The sequence below is a fragment of the Piliocolobus tephrosceles genome, chromosome 11, assembly GCF_002776525.5.
Source record: "Piliocolobus tephrosceles isolate RC106 chromosome 11, ASM277652v3, whole genome shotgun sequence".
In the NCBI taxonomy this organism is placed as follows: Eukaryota; Metazoa; Chordata; class Mammalia; order Primates; family Cercopithecidae; genus Piliocolobus; species Piliocolobus tephrosceles.
Genome location: NC_045444.1, coordinates 47,834,303 through 47,854,684, shown reverse-complemented (window position 1 = coordinate 47,854,684; position 20,382 = coordinate 47,834,303). Strand labels below are relative to the sequence as shown.

The window sequence follows — 20,382 nt, the reverse complement described above, 5'->3', positions numbered from 1 at the left end:
CAAACTGTTGAATAAATACTTGTCACAATCCCCTTTTAACAAGTGAGTCCATCTGGAAAAACAATTCAGGTCCTTCATTCTAATCAAGAACTCTTCTGATTTCGGGATCTACTTTAATCTTTTTATGATAGGGCAATACTTCAGAAATTAAGAAAATAAAGCTGCTAAAAAATTATATTAATGACAACTTCATTCTCATTCATTAAGCATATCATGTGCCCTTGAGGTAGTGTTTTAGATATTCTCTATACCTCTTTAGTATTTACAAAGCTATTTGCAAAGTGTTGCTCAAAAAAGACACTGAAGCAGAGCCTGAAGCAGCAACTTCCCTAGGTTACAGAACAGTAGGGGCCTCAAGTCCATGTTCCATCTACTACTCCAACGTGTCTCTCAAATGTCAATTGCTAGAGAAGCCAGAGAATGGAACATGAGAATTGTTTGCATATCCATGAAAGCCTGACCCACCCTTCCCACCCAAAGTTTTCAGTTTCTAGAAAAAAATCTACAACAAAATTGTTTAACCTACAGGGAATTGTAAGTGCTCATTTAGAAAAGAAAAATGCACAATACACCAATCCCCCAGGATTTACCATCACTCCTCCCTCTGCCTGGGTCATATGGAACCGAGGATACCCTTTTATAATGTTTTGCTGAAGCTCAGACTGTCTTGTTCCTGGTAAAGTTGTCCTCTTCCCCTTGTCTCAGATCCTCAGAGGGCCTCTAGGCCCTGTTGCACATCCCTCTTCTCTGTGAGGCCGGTGACCATCTGCTCACCATCCTTCGAACCAAAGCCCATTCATGCACAGCCATTTGGGCCACTGGAATGTTGACACCCAGTCTTTTCCTCTTCAAACTCAATTGCAATATATTTTTAGTTGTGTGGATCATATTTTTCAACACTTGAGTCATTTTTTGTGTCTCTGCTTATTTTCCTCCTATTTCTCCATGTTGTGTAATATTCCTTTGAGTTATCTTTTCCCAAGGAACTCAAAGAACTTGATGATTCAGCCCTCCACCCACACACCGCGTGAGGCAGGAGACTCTCCCCCTTGCTTTTCTGAGGTACAAAACTGGCTCAGGTACAGCTCTATTTTTCCAGCTGTCAAGCAGCAGCTGACCAGATTTTTTCCTACACACTAAAAATTGACACACAGCGAAGTGTGCTGTGGTGTGGGAGGGTGAATACAGGGTCTCAGAAGAGCACAAAGGCAAAACAGAATCATGGATCTCACAGAGTAGCAAAGATCCTATGCAGACAGACAAACTTAACAATTTTCATAGGTCCAGGATCCAAGCTAGCTGCTGGAAATAAATGGAATAAAGTCTAATCTCTGCCCATCAGGAAGGAAATGACACATTGAGTCAGCATTTGTTCACTCAGTGAGTCAGTAAACACTTAATAAGCAATTATTATAGTGCCAGACATTATTCTAGGCCCTAGGAGTCCATCAGTGAACAATAGAGACAAAATCCTTGAATATTACCGGATAATAGTAGATAATTATACAGCTCTGGAGTCAGGCTTCATGGGTTCAAATACTTGCTGTGTAATACTGAGAAGAGGATGTACCTCTCTGCACCTCAATTTTCTCATCTGCAAAGCAGGGATGATAAAGGTACCTACTGCATGGGGCTGTTATGAGGATTAAACGAACTATTACAAGTAAAGAGCTTACGGGAATATCCAGCACCTAGCATGGGGTCCTGAATCTTAGTAATTATTACATTAGATAATTGCATTACAGAGTGATAAGTGCTTTGTTAAAAAGCAGTGAGGCACAAGGCTGTTGGAGAGCACAGAAGCCATGTACCTTGCTAGGGAAGTGGGTGGGCAAAGCTTCTTGGATGAGATGGCATTGGAGTTGCAATCATTGACTAGGACCTTAGCCACATGAAAAACAAAGGGAATGAACTCCGGGTGGAAGGAACTTTGTGTTTGAAGTTTCAAAAGCAAAAGAGAGAGCAAAACAGAGATTGCATTTCAATTCTTAGAAATGAATGCTTGTAGCTTAGTGTGTAGGTGGCGGGACGTTGGGGAGGAGCCATGAGAAGGAAGGGTAAGCAGAGACCAGAACAGGATAAGGGATTTGGATTTGATCCTGCAGCAGGGGAAGCCACTAGTTTTAAGCAGGAAAGTAATAGAGGCTGCCATGGAGAGAAATGACAAGAGGAGAGGCCAGTTAGATGGGCTAGGCAATGACCTGATCTGGAAGAGAGGAAGGCCTGAGCAAAGGTGGAAGAGAGACCATAGAGAGATGTGGACAAAGAGAAGGGAAATTAGAGAGGTCTGCGTGTGGGATAAGGAGCGAGCAGGCATCAAGGAGGACTCCTGGATTTCTGGCTTGGGCCATGTGGTGGTGATACTCTTATGGAGGGAGAGCATGATAGAGAAGGACCTAATTTGGTGACTAGTGGATAGGGGAGTAGTGTTCGCAATTATTAACCCTCTCTGGCTAAATTAGATTTAATAGGCCTATGAGTCATCCAGGTGGGGAACTTCCGGAGGCTTAGACTCCAGAAGAGAGATCCCAGCTAGAGAAATACAAGCAGAAACCATCAGCATAGAGATATATTTGAAGGCTTGGGAGTAACTGAGATGACTAAGTTCTTATCTCATTAAATCTCTGCAACTCTGGGAAGAAGCTTTTTAAAAAACAGTCAAGGGCACATAATAAAGGTTTTTTAAAAACCGCCAAGGGCATATAATTGGATTGCAGACCCAGGCTTGTCTAACCGTAAAGTCTTCGCTCGTTTCCCTTCTCCCCACGGCCTTGCAGGTGGCCTGGTGAGTGACTGCTAGAAGCAGCTGTTTCCATGTTGCAAGCTTTGGCACATGGCTAAGTTTACTCTAGCCCAGCACTGGTGTAGTTTCTAGAAATGCAAACAATAGAGCATGGCTGCCACACTCAAAGCAAGGTCGGAAAGACAGAAACTTAACAGATCATTTTAATAAAATATGCTCAAGGCAGTGAAGGAGATATGAGCAGGGCACACATTTGGGACAACTTTTGAGAATCGGGAAGGGCCTCTCAGTCTCAAAAGTCCTGATAAAATGCATATGTCAGTCCTATCAACCTCCATCAAGTCTGTATATCAGAATAGATGGTTTTCTTTTTTTAATAAATTTTATTTTGTATATAAAAGGTATACAATATAAGATACATACGTATAGTAAAATGGTTACTATAGTGGAACAAATTAGCATATCCTTTCATCTTACCTAGTTACCAATCCCCATCATGGCAAGAGCAGCTATATCTAATCCTTCAGCAAAAATCCTCAATGCAATACACCAGTATTAACTAGCGGTCTTATGTTGTATATTAAATCTTTCAACTTGTTCATCCTACATTTGCTACTTTATATCCTTTGACCTACATCTCCCCATTTTCTCCCCATCCCCAACCCTGGTCACCACTGTTTTAGCCTCTATCTCTATATTTTGCATGCTGTCATTTATATTTGGAATCTTAAAAAACTGAAATAGGTTAGAATATGAAGTTTGATAGCAGAGAAAGGGAGGAAGAGGTTGGGCCTTTGGAGGGGGACTGGTTGGAAGGAAATGCTACAGAAGGGGATTTTTGGCATAAAAGAGACATTGAAAAAGAGATGGCAGGACCTAGGAGGGAAACAGGGCACTTACAGGATGGAGCCAGGAGAACCACTTCACTGTGAACATCAGATCCACAGCCCAGTGGATTAATGTGGCCTCCAGGAATTCTAATCTCCTCCCTAAGCTTCCTCTGAAAAATGCTTATGTGGGGTTGGGGTTGGGGGCAGTAAAGCCTAGTTATCTCGTACTTAGTCTTGTGTTGTTTTGCTAGCAAGCTCAGATGGATTAACAACTGTAAACTGGTTTGTAAACTGTAATCCTGGAGATGCTCCTGATTTGTTCAACTTAATATTCCCAAGACATTTTCTGGCACAGTAACTTCTCAATAAGTATGAGTCATCCTTTGGCTTCTCCTGAGACCACTTTTAGTTTATCTGCCAACATACTAATGCTAATACTCTGGTGGATATATCAGAAAGTCTTAAATATAAATATACAAATATTTCTAATGAAATCCTCAAAAAATAGACATTTGAGCATGGGTGTTTTCTCTGGTCACCATCAAAGTAAAGCATTCAAGCAGCTCAGTAGTAGGGTTTTTATGAGTAGGATTTCTTTTGAAAGACTTTGACTAGGTCTTTTACCAACTTCCTGCATTTCCAAGCACCTTTGACTATTATGGCTACTGTAGTCAAATAGCAGAGACACATCATCTGAATTATTAAAATACTGTGGCTGAAAAGGGTGAGATAAATAATGGTAACACAGTAGGGGTGGTTGAAAACAACAGAGACCAACGAATGAGACATGTTTGTTGCCAAAACACTGGAGTGTAACAATTATTATCAAGTGTGTCTTAAATGTGTGAGACCTTGCATGGCTGCATCCCCATTTTGCATTGTGGAAATAAATGAAAACCACCCAAATGAGAACAAACAGGGTTACTTTTTCAACGTTTACTGTAGCAAGGGAGTCAGTCACCATCACTTAGCAGGTGGCAGAGATTCAAAGGCAGGAAGGGCAGGGGGAAAGATTTATAGAGAAAACAGGAAAGGGTTCAGGTGTGTTTTGATCAAAGCCTGTTGGCATAAGAAATAGGAGGTAGGCTAACTAAAAACAGGACATCTGATGAGATTAGTGTGGGGAGCATAGAAATCTTTTTCTGGTTGGTCCTGAGTTAGAATGTGGGAAGCATAGAATTCTTTTTCTGGTTAGTCCTGAGTTAGAAGCAAAGTTTATAATCCTGACTATTCTGGGCTGATTGCAATAGAGGTTGTGGGGCAGAGTCCAGTTGTCAGGTACAGTCTGGCCACTGACTGTTTGCATATTCAGTCTCTCAGCATTAAGATTTCAGAGATGAGGCCAGGTGTGGTGGCTCGTGCCTTTAATCCCAGTACTTTGGGAGGCCGAAGTGGGTGGATCACTTGAGGTCAAGGGTTCGAGACCAGCCTGGTCAACATGGTGAAACCCTGTCTCTACTAAATATATAAAAATTAGCTGGGTGTGGTGGCAGATGCCTGTAATCCCAGTTACTCGGGAGGCAGAGGCAAAAGAATCACTTGAACCTGGGAGGTGGAGGTTACAATCAGCCAAGGTCACACCACTGCACTCCAGCCTGGGCAGCGGGGAGAAACTCCATCTCAAACAAACAAGCTAACAAACCAAAAAAGGTTTCAGAGATGAGCTTTCCCAGAATGAATTCAGTATTTCTATCATGTGCTGGAAGCAGCACTCTAAAAGAGCAGTGATACTCAGCTGATCCTGAGTCACTGACACGTTCGTGCTGGAAGCGCATGTGTCTCCAGAGCATGCATTCTGAATAAGGGCAATATTGCCCCCAAGGAATGAAAATTGGTTATTGAGGGCAAAAGCATCACTCTCCCTACAAGTGAAGCACAGAATAAATATAAATATATATATATATATATATGTGTGTGTGTGTGTGTGTGTATGTATTCCACATATTGCATAAATATAAATACAATAGAGTATATCTGTGCTATTAAAATTTCATGGAGGATGAGCAGGAGAAAAAAAAGTCTAAAAAATGCTTGGGTCTGTAATCCCAGCACTTTGGGAGGCCGAGGTGGGTGGATCACGAGGTCAGGAGATCGAGACCATCCTGGCTAAAATGGTGAAACCCTGCCTCTACTAAAACTATAAAAAATTAGCCGGGTGTGTTGGTGGGCGCCTGTAGTCCCAGCTACTCAGGAGGCTGAGGCAGGAGAATGGTGTGAACCCGGTGGCAGAGGTTACAGTGAGCCGAGATCGCGCCGCTGCACTCCAGCCTGGGCGACAGAGGGAGACTCTGTCTCAAAAAAATAAAAAACAAAAGTGCTTGGGTCAGGGAGGTTAGTGTAGAGAATAAATTAAAAACAAAACAAACAAACAAACGAAACAAAACCAACCAAACAAACAAGCAAAAAAAAAAAAAAAAAACACTGAAACGCCGGGCGCGGTGGCTCAAGCCTGTAATCCCAGCACTTTGGGAGGCCGAGGCGGACGGATCACGAGGTCAGGAGATTGAGACCATCCTGGCTAACACGGTGAAACCCCGTCTCTACCAAAAATACAAAAAATTAGCCGGGCGTGGTGGTGTGCGCCTGTAGTCCCAGCTACTGGGAGGCTGAGGCAGGAGAATGGCGTGAACCCGTGAGGCAGAGCTTGCAGTGAGCCGAGATGCGCCACTGCACTCCAGCCTGGGCGACAGAGCAAGACTCCGTCTCAAAAAAAAAAAAAAAAAAAAAGGAAAGAAAAGAAAAAAACACTGAGAAACAGTCTGCAGAACCTAAGTAAATACTTCCACCCAAAACTGTATTTTTCCACTGGGGAGCCAAACAGCATCTGACCGTTCCCATTGGACTGCATTTGCCTTGTAATTTCTGGCTCTCCAAACATCTTTCCAATTGGTACTGTTTTTATTTGAAAGACTACAACTATTGTCATTTCTCCTCTCAAAGCATGAGGAATCTCACTAGAATAAAGGTATTTGCATACACTGGAGCGAAAGCTACTATACGATGTCACTAGGAAGACCCAACTTCCCATGTATTTATCATTTTCCCTCTTATATTTCCTTTATAAAGAGCAACTCAAGCAGCAGAAACAAGATGCCAGTTCAAAAGAGATATGATGTGAGTAGTTAAGTCATACTCTGCCATCTTGCCAAGAAAAAGGGGAGTCCTAGATGAATAATTTTAAGCTCTATGTTTAATTCACTAAAATTACATTATAAGCTTTAGATTGCTCTCATTAAAAAAAAAAAACTGTACACTGAAAAACGGTTAAGATGATAAATGTTATGTGTATTTCACCACTAATTTTTTTAAAAAAGAAATGGATGACAGACATTTTTCACTCTAATCCAATAATTAGCACGAACTCTCATTCCTTGATTATTGTTATTCACAAATCAGCACACATAAAAATTAGGAGGCCCTCTTATGTACGGTTTTCTGATTATGTGATCCACCACTCAAGAAAGAATAAGTGTTCCCTGGCTTGGCAAATTAGCTGTCCCTTTTTAATATAGTTTGAGGCCTGCCCCCAGCCCTGTTCTCGTCCTTGCTACTGGTCCTTGCTACTTCTTTCCCTAAATCATGGCAACTACAGTGCAGCTCCACCACTCCACCCTGATCCCAATCCCTGTCTTATAAACACATGCTACTGAACGAGTGAAGGATGTGCACACTGGCAAAAGGAACAATGGCCAGTATCCACGCTGACTCCACATATGCTCTCAGAGTCTGCCATGCTGTTGGCACAACCTGGCCACTCTGTGAACTGCTCACCTATGCTGGTGCACCTATTGCCAGTGAACATACACTGACTGCCTTATGACAGGCTATTCATCTTCCTGCTAAAATGGCCAATGTTCATTGTCCAGCCCACACTAAGGAGACTGATAGTGTATCTTAAGGAGATGATAGGGCAGACAAGGCTGTTAACTGTGCAGCCAAAAACAGGCCCCCTGATTCTTTTTCTACCCAGTTTGCAAACTTGCCTTTATCTTTGGCTGATATTAATGATCATCAGATGGGATATATATATATATATATATATGTGTGTGTGTGTGTGTGTGTGTATATATGCAGATATGAGATGATTTAGGTTCTAAAAGATAATTGGGATCTATAATTGCCCTGGGAGCCACAAAATTTCTGACCAAATTACTTTCTAGTGCATTACTTGTAACTCTCACCACATCTCTGGATGAAACCAACATTCCTGAGCAAGTTCTCCAAGGCTCACACTTCCCTTGCAGAACTCCAGATAGACTTTATAGATTCACTTCCAGCTTTAGGCTTTTCTCACGGTTTGGTTATTGTCTGTATGTGTAGTGGGTGGACTGAATGCTATTGGACTAGACATGCTAACACCACAACAATGGTGAAGAAATGAATAACAGATTATTCCTTGTTTTCGCATCATTTTATGGATTTTAAGGAACTCATTTTACAGCAGAGATAAACCACTTGCTTGCAAAAACTCTGGGGTATTCACTAAAATTTCATACCCCATACTCTCCCCAATCTTGAAGGCAAATCTAGACATTAAATGGACTTTAGAAAAAGATTTCAGAGAAATTGGACTTAAATTGCCAGAAGCATTACCTCTGGCCCTTATAAAAAGGCAAAATACTCCAAATAGAAAATATGGATTAACCCCTTTTGAAATAGTGTTTGGCTACCCTATGCCTACTGGCATCTGTAAACCTTCCATTCCTAGACTGAATAGACTGTATGTGGATTTAAGTAAATAATGTGATGTTATGTCTAGTTATGCACAGGCACTCACTGATATGCTTGGAGCATATCACCATCGGGTAAAAAGGATGTGGCCTGTGCCAACTGTCAAGCCTTGCTATCCTTTTCAACCAGGAGACTGAGTCCATCAACATTTTTAGAGAAAAGCACACACTGTCATTTCACTGGGAAGGCCCTTATGAGGTACAGCTGACTATCTATGCTGCCATTAAAAGAAAAACCCTCCTGAGTTCATGAAACAAGTGACCCCAAGCTAGATCCTGATCAGCACGTCCAAGTCAATTGAAAGATCACCGCTACAGGTGACCTTAAAGTAAGGATTTCAAGGGCTAATTCCCAGGTCCTAGAAGCAGATGGCATTTTTTGCAAAGTAGACAGCTTTTCCCAAGACCAGGGATGAAGAAATTTTACTCCCACCTATTTTCTCTCCTCTTTTAAGTCTCCCTAATACTCTTCCTGAAAACATACAAACAAGCAAGCATACGAAAATCTCTTCTTTGGTGACAAATGCTTCCCGCCCCCATTTGTTGATAGCCTACTTTAAAAGCTGACTGAAAACTGTCTCCCTCTACCTATCCTCCCTCTGCTCCTCCACTACCACCTTTCTTCAAACTGTGTCTCGCTCTTATTAGCCCTCACTATTTTTCCAATAGGTCAGGCAGAGATGCAGCATCTCTTTGTACCAGTCTTCCAAACCCTGGCTACGATAACTAATCAGTCTGACTATTGATTATGTCAACACCTAGATTATGCAGAGAAAAACCCTGAACTTATTTTTTTTTTGTTCCTGACAATTCAAGTGTCCAGTGGATCAAGTTTGGAGAATGAATGTATGTCAAAGTATGGCATTCACCACCTAAACAACAACAACACATTATTTTTCCTTTCAGTGAGTCAGTTGGACACAGGGGAATCTCTGTAAGAGCTCAAAGACTGTCCTTGCTCTAATAAAGTCATTAGAAAGGAATTTTTCCCTCTGCAATATAAGCAGGAATAATGCTGGACTTTTCTTAAGTAACATACCAATGAGGCATTGCAGTCAAAGCCTGTGATTTGATTCTGCCCATGGCACCCTTCAGCCTTTCATGAAGGTCATAAGCAGCTCTGACACTGACTCTTATGATACAAACACTTGCCAAATCACCAGATGTTATAAAAACTTCCAAAGTCAGCCCTGTGTAACTTGGGGAGACTCATTAGGCTAGCAGACACCAAAGATTACAAATAAATTGATCAAAATTCTAGACTGACTTGGCTTAATAAAATTAAGCCTTATAGCTGCCAAAACTGAACTAACAGCCTCCTATATCAGATATTTCACGACCTTTTGCATTCCTATGGACTGACAGAATTCACGGAGGATAGACGTGAGCAGATGTCAATATGCTAGAAAACAAGGTGCAATAAACCCCAACCTGTGGTGTCACATATTCCACTCTGACCTTATTTGTGAACAATACTGGTCTTTTTTCTTGTGTGGTAACAAGGTATATGAAGGATTCCCACCTAGATGGTCCAGGCAATGTGGACTCATATATTTAACACCTCTGTCTCCAGGTACCCTACTTTAAATGCTAGTCAAATTACAAACTTGGGCTCTTTTGTTTATAAAGTGGTACCACACAAATGTACTAGATGTACTATTCAAAACTCACGTTTATATCACAATTCTAAGTTCTTTTCAATATTGAGAGCTTCTTTCCCAAGCACTGGAGTATATGACATTAAAAAAGCAATTCTAAATCTTTCCAGAGTTATAGAATGAGAGCTCAGTATTTCTATGCAAGCACTGAAAGCACTCCAGTCAGAAGCTGATATTTAGCCATTGCTGTATTTCAGAATCCCCATGTCCTCGATGCATTGACAAACACTGGAGAAGAACACTGCTTCTATGTAAATCCTTGGGGACAAATAGAGCCTAATCTGTACTATTTAAAGACAAGACAAATACTCTTCATCAAATAAATAAGGCTAAACCATTTTATTGGATAGAACTTTTCCCAGGATTAGGAGGCTGGTTTAATGGAATGTGGGGAACAATGCTTAGATTGGTTGTTTTCTGGTTTTGAAATCCTTATGACACAGCTACTAACTTGCCATTTCTTTCCACAGCCACCACCTCAGCTTTTAATGTTGGAAATGACTAGTGAAGTTTCAGACAGGGGAAATGGAGGAGTGAAGGATATGTCATCCCAAAATATGTCAAATTGGTATATGGATTATTTCAAGTTGAAAGCATTGGGAGAATTGTAGCATCAGAAAGGGCTAGTTGACCTGTCTTTGCCTGCTTGTGGCAAGCCGTAGATTCCTCTGGAAGGAATATTTCTTGCTGGAGCAAGAAAACAGAAATATTTCTTACTGTGGGAGGAATATTTTCTTACTGGAGCAAGAAACTAGCCCTTGTCAACAGAGACTGGGGATCAGAGGCTGCAATGAACCTGAATAAATATACTTAATGAAGTAGCCCTTATCTTCCAGTAGGTTTACATCCTCCCGTCATATATCGCCTAGTGACTCCCCTAGAAATGTACTGCTCTTAGTCAGATTCCCTTTGTCCTGTGATGTCTTCTCAGATTTGTTATTCTTTGTCTAAAAAGTATGAAAGTATCTTGCTTTGGCCACTTCAGACTTCAATCTCTTGTGAAGATCCCCATGTACATGAAAAACCAATAACATCTGTTTGCTTTTCTCTTGTTAATCTGCCTGATATCAATTTGGTTTCTAGATTCAGCTCTATGGCTGAATCTAGAAGAGCAACATAAGAGCTACAGGGGGGTTGGACGTGATCTCTGGCTCCCCTATCCTGCCACCACATCTGGCCCGTGTTCACAGTTTGGAGAACACTAAGGAGAAGACATCATTATAGCTACAGGCATTTTGTGGAATCAGGCTCCACGGGTTTTTAAACACGTTCTCTTCATTAAGTCATATTTTTTTCCATAAGTCAGGGGTTAATATAAGCAAATTCTTCAAATTACAAAACCCACAGAATATCCAAAGGATACCATCCAAAGAGGAGCACAAAAGTGCCCTTACCCCTCGACTGGGTTCTGGTCTAAAAGGTAGAAAAAGCACTTCTTTATGGAGTGCTGTTAGAAGAACCCCTCATTTGGTATCACTGATAATTGGGTCAAGGAAAACACCATGACTATAGCTGAGAAACAGTTTTTAGAGTCATATTTCAACAAGAATAAATAAGCATGGTTTACATGCTTGTACAACAAACTTTGCAGAGAGGCACTTACCCAATTAATTTTCTAACACGAAGAGTTTACTGACTCTCACCCCAATTTAAGTTCTTCCCTTTCTCATTCCATCCAACAGACACTATTGCCTGGTTTGTTTGTTTGTTTGTTTGTTTGTTTGTTTGTTTGCTTTTATCTAAAGTATAAGTCTCATTGGGTTTCTTTTCCAGGTAAAGCTTCAGTGGCGGCCGGGCGCGGTGGCTCATGCCTGTAATCCCAGCACTTTGGGAGGCTGAGGTGGGCGCATCACGAGGTCAGGAGATCGAGACCATCCTGGCTAACACGGTGAAACTCCATCTCTACTGAAAATACAAAAAAATTAGCTGGGTGAGGTGGTGGGTGCCTGTAGTCCCACCTACTCAGGAGACTGAGGCAGGAGAATGGTGTGAACCCGGGAGGCGGAGCTTGCAGGGAGCAGAGATCGCACCACTGCACTCCAGCCTGGGCGACAGAGCAAGACTGCCTGAAAAAAAAAAAGAAAAGAAAAAAAAATTCAGTGGCTCCTTGGTACATAGTGAATATTGAACTTACGAGAAGAATATGTCCATGACCAACTTTCATTCCCAATACTTTTTTGTATACTCTATATCCTGGCAAAATGAAAGTAATACGTATTCCCTAAAAATCTTCCAGCTTTCTTACTCAAGCCCTTATTTGTGTTATCCCTTGGGCCTGAAACTTCCTTTCATCTATCAAAATCCATAGGATGATCTAGGTAGCTAGTTGCCATCTATTAATACACGTATCTTGGTAGAAATAAATTTTGTTAAAGGTTGCTTCAACCTGGAACACAAGCAGCGTAATCTTCCCGAGTATGGTTGGTAGGGAAAAGAGAAAATAAAACAAAAACTTGTTTTTGGGGGATGTTTCCCCCATCCCATACTTAATTAACTTTCACATTTAGCTTGTGCAAAACTAGGATGGATGATGGAAAATAACTCAGTTGTCATTTCAGATGAGATAATGAAGATAACATGGAAGATGTGAGACTTGATCTTCAGTCCAAAGGAGGTGAAATGTGGGGTTTGGCACTAAGACTGCAGGAAGTCATTCCCACACAGGTAGAGCAGCTACTTGTGATTAGGTGGAGGGCAAATGTTCACTGATCAAAGGAACAAATAAGTACCTTTGTATTGTCCTTTACTAATCCTTCAGAACTGAGGGCAAGAAGTAAGTCTGTTTCTTTCCCTCCCTGTTCCCCACCACACCTCACCTCCCCACCCTCCACCCTGCCATCTCTCCACATATGAGATCCTATTTCTTTCTGTCTTCTAGTTCCAGCCCCCAAGAACACAGAGAAGGATTTGATCTTAACTTTTCTTCAGTTATCATTTCATTTTTTAATTTATTTAACCAACAGTTACTGACTACTAATATATTTCAGGCACATTATTAGGCACTGGAGAGAATGATAGATGAGAAGACAAAGGAATAAAGGGAACATTTCCAGTCCCCATAAGGAGACAGTTTAGTAAATAATAAGTACTATATGGAGTTGCCTGGTTATGTGGCTCTTTTTCAAGTTCCCCCTCCCTCTATCCATTCTCCACCCTTCTCTTCCCTGCATTGCACAGCCTTGCAGGGTTGATCCCTGAATATACATTCTCTATTGGCCAGGCTCCTTAGCCCTCTGTCTTTATTGGGCTCAACAGATGCGAAGCACCAGCAAGATATTGAAAGGAGAGAAGAGAAAGAGACTGAGGTATTTACTCCTTAAGCTTTTTATCTGCTTTGTTGTGCTGCAATCTGGCAGTGGCTTCCAGTCCCTTCAAGGCTACAGTTCACCCTAGGTAACCCCAACTCCAAGACTCAGCTTCTCAAAAGGAGATATTGCCATAAACAGTGGCAGGAACAATATGATAATCAGGGCACTTGACTTCTATGGTGGTGGCTCATTTATCATGAGATACTTAAGAATGAAGTCAGTAGGTAGCATTCTAAATTATAGCTTGATTTAAATAATCAAAATAATTCTAGGTGTGATGGGCAGAAATTTGACTTAAGTTTTCACAGTAGTAATAAATGGCCTCTCACCAAGTTCTCAGACTCAAACCAGTTAATAGACCCAGACAGCCTAGTTTGAAATGGAGGTCAGATCTTTTCAGGAGGGACTCTGAAATGCTGTCACAGTACACACCTGACATATGACTTACAGCGAAGTTTGAAAATGCCCCATGAAAAGGGACATTCTCAGACCTCCCTGGAGTTACTAAATATGAGCCCTGAGTTTGTGCCAATTTTTTGGAGTTAAAAACATCACTGTTGTCCTGCTTTATGTTAGGTTTCCAATTGCTGCGGTAACAAGTTACCATAAACTGAGTGGCATACAATAACATAAATCTATTAACTTACAGCTCTAGGAGTCACAGTCTGAAATAAGTCTTCCTGGGCTAAAATCAAGGCATCACCAAGGCTCTGTTCCTTCTGGAGGCTCTAGGGGAGAATCTATTTATTTGCTTTTTTGCAGCTCTTAGAGCCTTCCTACTTTTCTTTGCTCATTTATCCCCTGACCCAAGAAGGGACATTAAGGTAGGAAAGACCAAGTGAAAGACCCTGGTACTGTCCCTGCACAACAATGTGGAAAACTAAAAGTAATACTGCATCCCTAAGTGCAGAAATTAGTGCCACTATGTAAAAATCTGAAAGATGCAGAGGTGCTGTTCCCCCCATCCCATACTTAATTAACTTTCACATTTAGCTTGTGCAAAACTAGGATGGATTATGGAAAATAACTCAGTTGTCATTTCAGATGAGTAACTTTACTGAATCAAACAACATGGGTATCTGAGCTGTTCACCTGAAAACACTTTTTTTCTTGAGTCAAATAAGTAAGAACTATCTAAAATAATTTGCCTTCACCTGGAAGGAACAGCAGTGTATTTTCACCATCTTATTCCAGGGCTGTGACAACTCTTGCTTTCTGTCATATTAAAATCTCCAAAGACCTTGATCATCTTGCCATCCCACAGACCCATATTAGTCCACTACATTGATGACTATGCTACATGGACCTGAGGAACAAGAAGTAGCAAGTTCCTTACATTCTTTAGTAAGACAAATGTGGACAGAGGGTAGAGAATAAAATCCATGGAAAATTTGTGAAGTTTCAACAGCTTCAGTGGTCTGGAACATGTCAAGGTATCCTTTCTAATGTGAAAGACAAGTCACTACACCTTGTACATCCACCATGAAAAGGAGCACTATATGCCAGAACTCTTTGTATTTTGGAGACACCATATACTATGTTTGGCTATACTTCTCCAATTATTTACTCAGCAACTTATGAGGCTGTCTGTTTTGAATGGATCCTGGAGCAAAAAAAAGGGCTCTGCATGTTTAAGCTATAGTGCAAGTTGTACTTGGATCTTATGACCTAACAAGCACAATACTTATTTAAAATGTATGTGGCAGCCGGAGATACTGTATGAAGCCTCTGGCGAGCCCCAGTGGGAGAATCACAGAAGATATATGAGTCTTAGAGCAAAGTCATATACTCTTTGCCAATTTATTAGTTACCTATTGTTGCATAATAAATTACTTCCAAAACTTTAGGGGCCATCTTGGAGGCTGCCTGCAATAACCACAGGCTGGCATTGAGTATATGTGGCTTTTCCAGGTACACGGAACCAGCTGTTCCTGGATCTAACATTCTGGGGTCTGGAGGACGGTGGCCCTCTTCTCACAGCTCCACTAGGCAGTGCCCCAGAGGGAACTCTGTGTAGGGGCTCATATCCCACATTTCCCTTCTGCACTGCCCTAGTAGAGGTTCTCTGTGATGGTTCTGCTCCTACAGTACACCTCTGCCTGGGCATCTGGGAGTTTACATTCATCCTCTGAAATCTAGGCATAGGTTCCCAAACCTCAATTCTTGACTTCTGTGCACCCACATGCCCAACACCACATGTAAGCTGCCAAGGCATGGGGCTTGCTTCTCTGAAGCAATGGCCTGAGCTCTACATTGGTCCCTTTTAGCCACAGCCAAACGAGAGCCTGTGAAAGCAGCCAGGAAGGGGCCTGAACCCCACAAAACCACAGGGACAGAGCTGCCCAAGACAATGGGAACCCACCTCTTGCATCAGCATGACTTGGATGTGAGACATGGAGTCAAAGGAGATCATTTTGGAGCTTTAAGATTTGACTGCCTCGCTGGATTTTGGATTTGCATGGCACCTGTAGCCCCTTCATTTTGACCAGTTTCTGCCATTTGGAATGGTTGTATTTACCCAATGCCTATAACTCCATTATATATAGGAAGTAACTAACTTGCTTTTGATTTTACAGAGTCATAGGCGGAAGGAACTTGCCTTGTCTCAGATGAAACTTTGGACTGTGGACTTTTCAGTCAACGCTGAAATGAGTTAAGACTTGGGGGACTGTTAGCATGGCATGATTGGTTTTCAAATGTGAGGACACGAGATTTGGGAGGGACCAGGGGTGGAATGATATGGTGTGGTGGTGTCCTCACCCAAATCTCATCTTAAATTGTAGCTCCCATGATTCCCATGTATTATGGGAGGGACCTAGTAGGAAGTACTATGAATCATGAGGGTAGGTCTTTCCTGTGCTGTTCTTGTGATAGTGAATAAGTCTCATAAGATCTGATGAGGAGTTCCCCTACACAAGCTCTCTTGCCTGCCATCATGTAAGACACGACTTTGCTCCTCACTCGCCTTCAGCCATGATTGTGACTCCCCAGCATGTGGAAGTGTGAGTCAATTAACTCTTTCTTTTATAAATTACCCAGTCTCAGGTATGTCTTTATTAGCAGCATGAGAACAGATGAATATATACTGCAAGCTTCTCCTTGGCTTGTAGCTGCCATGTTTTCCTGTGTTTCTTCACATCATCTTCACTCTGTCTCTCTCTGTATCCAAATCTCTCCTTTTTATAAGATTATCAGTCATATTGGATTGGGGCCCACCCTAGTGACTTCATTTTAAATTGATTAACTCTGTAAAGACCCTATATTCAAATAATGTCACATTCTGAAGTCCTAAACGTTAGGATTCTAATATATCTTCTGGGGAGACACAATTCAATCCATAACACCATAACACCAAGTAACCGCACAACTTAGCTACCCTGATGAACTGAGTGTCGCCTAACACACCACATGATAAAATTGGGCATTTGCAGGAACATTCTATTATTAAGTGAAAATTGTATCTACATGATAAAGGAGATAAGCCCACCAGGTCCACAAGACACAAGACACAAGAAACTCAGACTAGCAGAAAACTTAGACTCTATGATGCCTTCTCCCACTGCCTCAATGTCTCTCAGTGCACACCTATAGCTTCACAAGGAGGTTCCTATAACCAGGCAACAGATGAGGGAAAGGAGTCAACGTTACGCAAAGTAAGCTGGCACTAGCAATAAGTAGATGGCTGCTGCATCAGAGCCCCTCCCAGGGATGTCCTGAAACACAGCAGAAGGGGAAATCTTACTAACAGAATTCTGAGCAGAACATCTGCTTTTCTATTTTGCAAGGAAAAAGAGATGGCCTGATGTAAGATCTACACTGACTCATCAGTGGTGGCTAATGTGTTGGCCAGCTGCTACCTTAAGGATTTCGAAAAAACAAGATTGAAAGACTGGTGACACAGAGGTCAAGGTGGGGGAGGCATGTGAAAGAGTCTCTTGAAATGGGCACAGGGTGTGAAGATATTTGCGTCTCATGGAGTGCCCTCCAGAGAACAAATTGACCTGTCCTGTAGATGTCAGCCAGCCTCCTGTTAGCTTCCTTGGAGCTTGCTGAATGTACAGTGAGTGCCATGGTGCTGGCATGGAGGTGAAGCACAGGCTCAACTCTCCGGACTTCCTTCACCGAGGCTGATGTGGCTACCACCAATGCTGAGTGAGCAAAATGCTGAGAGCAAAGGGCAGCACTGAGGCCCCTGTGGCACCATTCCCCATAGTCTGTGTTAGATGGCCTCTCTTCACAGCATCAGCTCACAGGTCCAGTAACACCATTGACTCACCTTCATCAGCAGTTGGAAGAGGGAGGAGGAGAGTCAGTTTCAGCCTCTGGAGTTGGGGGTGAGTGAGGATACTGATGTATCACAAGCAACTAGCGGGCAAGGGGGAAAAGATGACTGAGTTCAAAAGCAATGTCTGGATTGGAAATAAAAGATGGAAAATTGCATTAATTCATAATCATGTGGTAATGCCCCATAGGACTCTGCATTCTTAATCTTTTACCTCTATTGATAGAGAGGCTTTGCTTTTCAGCTGCAGCGGACAAGCTGAAGAGGCCTGATCTTCTTATCTGCAAGAGTGGAAGTAATCATGGGCGGGGCGGGGGGGGGCACTAAAGGCAAATGTTTACCTGTGTATTTTATCGTGAAAGTGCCAAGGGTCCAGACCTCACCTCTCTTGTCCCACTTTATCTCCAGTACCTGGAAGAGAGGCTGGCACCTTGTAACCTCTCAAACATCTGTGGATGAGTGGAATAAATGGGAGGATGTAGGAATGAATGAACGAATGAATAACCCTTCAGGGAATAACAGGGAGCTGGGGGAGGGAGAAGCCATACCTGATCTTTTAGTCTTCTCCAAAACCCTTGAAAAGACTGAACGATGAGAGGCCGCATAGACTAGCCATTAAGACCTAGAACTCCTAATTTAGGATCTACAACTTCCTAGCTGAATAGCTTGGCCAAGTTATTTATTCTCTGTGCACAGGCTTCCTTCCTGTAAAACAAACACAGTAAATGCTTAGAGCAGCACCTGGGAAAAAGTCAAGTTCCACATAAGTGTTACTGTCATTATTTTTGGCATCTTGATGAGTGTGTAAGCCTGCAAGACAATCGGGAAATTCTCTGGAGAGGGTGAATCCAGATACTCAGCTTCCAAGGGCCATTCATGAGGGAACAATCACCTTTTCTCTTTGCCTTTCATACAGCTTTAGACACCTCACTGCCTCCTAACATAACTTTCACTGGCAAGAGACGGAGGCCTGAGTTTTAGTTTCAGTTGCCAGCGGTGAGCTGTGTGAGTTTACCAAAGCCCCCTGCCCTCTCTGGGCCTCGGTCCCTCGCCTGTCCAAGCGAGGTTGGAGGAGCTGAACGCCGACGTCCTTTTCAGCTAAGAGGGAACAGGGTCCCCGCGTCGCCGACCCAGGGTCTGCGCATCTGAGGCCGCGCTCCCTTTCCCCTCCCCCACGGCTCCTCCGGGCCTCGCACCCAGCGCCCCGGCTGCCGCCCAGCGCCCCGCACCGCCCTCAAGGGGCCCTCGCGGGCTCCTCCCGGCCGGGATGCCCGTGCCCCGCGCCCCGCGCGCCTGCTCCCGCGCCGCCTGTCCAGCAGCCTACCAGAGGCGCTTTTATACCCTGCGGGCTGGGCGCTCACTAATGTTTAACTCGGGGCCGAAACTTGCCAGCGGCGAGTGACTCCACCGCCCAGAGCAGCGGAGCAGGACGCGCCTCTCCGACGCCCGCTGTGACTTCTGCCTGCGCCCCTTCACTGAACGCACACTTCCGAGGAGACGCCGACGATGAAGGTGAGTTCCGCGCTATGGACTTCCCCAGCCCACGGGGCGAGCTGTGGGGATCCCTTCGCCAAACTCCCCAAATGGCCCCAAAGCTGGCGAAACCGGAGCAGGGACTCCCCTTAGGCGGAAGCCCCAAGACTACCCTCTGACAGGTGAAGGGACGCCCCAGAGCTCTCTCTTAGCTCTCGGACTCTGGTTTCTGCTAGGACCCTGGCGTCGAGCTTTAAATGTCCCGGAAAGCCACCCACAGATCGCACGCCTGAACTCGGGCAGGGGTAGAGAAACCAACACTAATGTGCTCTGAAGGCACAAGTTCAAGGGCACCCGCCTTAGAGAACTCCGACTGGCGCACTCTAGACGCCACCCCCACCCCCAGTCCACGGTGTCCCTCTTCTAACGCACTCCCACCTGCAAATCCTGCTGCCTCTGGAGCAGCTCCGACCCTCCTACGGAAACTGGGGCCACACGCTTCCCTCTAATTGGACTTGATCTGCCCGGCTTGCAGACAACGTGGAAGGTTCTCCTGGGACTGCTGGGTGCTGCTGCGCTTGTCACCATCATCACCGTGCCCGTGGTTCTGCTGAACAAAGGCAGTAAGTTTGAAACATTTGAAAAAGATAGGACAGTTGGAGCTCAGGTCAGCCTCCGTCTTACCACGCGAAGGGAAACGAGGGATTTTGCGGGAGGTTGGACCAGTGCCCCGAGATGTAGCTGAGAAGGCTTCCCAGGCGTTGTTGCTGCTTGCAGAGCGGCAGCTGGATTCACTTCGCGGGGTCTTCAGTGTTTAGGCTACAACTCTTGCCGCTTTCACGTCTTGTTACGTATGATAAATGCATGCTTCCTGAAATTAGGGACAGTCGGGATTTTTAAAATTTCGATTTTAAATTTACTTAGTAAAGTTTCAGATTTACATATAATTTTCAAGAAAACTTTTTGGGTGTGATCTGCAAAGGAAAAAAGGCAGTGTTTAAAGAACCCAAAGACAGCAGTAAGGATATCTGAAGTGGATAGGAAAAATGAGAAAGCAAGCCCCAAAAGACAGTTTAGAGAAAAGTGGTTGCACGAGGAACCCAGATTGTTTTCCCTCAAGGGTGGTGAGAATTGAGTTGGAGGGTGGGGAGACAGGGAAGTCATTATTTGACCAATTTAGTAGTATTGCAGAGCTAAATCGTAAAGCTGGTATACATGGTAACATTTCAGAAGGGGCTGGAATCAGTGATGTTTTGGTGGATTCTTTTACTTAAAGACTTTCATGTCTTTTTAGCTTGCCTAAATGTATAACACTCAGATAATGGAATACTCATTGTAGGATGCAAGCAAGTGAGAAT

General features: G+C 43.3%; 1 protein-coding gene and 1 long non-coding RNA gene across 4 annotated transcripts in view; one reads left to right on the top strand and one right to left on the bottom strand.

Moving 5' to 3' along the window:
- Positions 1 to 6,822: 6,822 nt before the first annotated feature.
- Positions 6,823 to 20,072, bottom strand: LOC111546069. 2 transcript variants are annotated; one of them, XR_002732635.2, is made up of 7 exons: positions 19,709 to 20,072; positions 19,463 to 19,634; positions 18,100 to 18,256; positions 17,893 to 18,000; positions 17,766 to 17,832; positions 17,546 to 17,678; positions 6,823 to 11,863 (listed from the first exon to the last, which is right to left on the bottom strand). It is a non-coding gene; the product is annotated as an uncharacterized LOC111546069 (long non-coding RNA). The 2 variants fall into 2 exon arrangements; XR_002732636.2 differs by lacking the exon at positions 17,766 to 17,832 and having other exon boundaries at positions 6,823 to 11,866; positions 17,546 to 17,634; positions 19,709 to 20,068.
- DPP4 (dipeptidyl peptidase 4) overlaps positions 18,339 to 20,382 on the top strand; it is an 86,334-nt gene continuing 84,290 nt past the window's right edge. For both annotated transcript variants that reach the window (XM_023217337.2, XM_023217336.2), the window contains exons 1-2: positions 18,339 to 19,063; positions 19,560 to 19,647. In XM_023217337.2, coding sequence (XP_023073105.1) covers positions 19,058 to 19,063; positions 19,560 to 19,647 — 94 coding nt within the window. In that variant the 5' untranslated portion in view covers positions 18,339 to 19,057. The remainder of the gene's footprint in view (positions 19,064 to 19,559; positions 19,648 to 20,382) is intronic.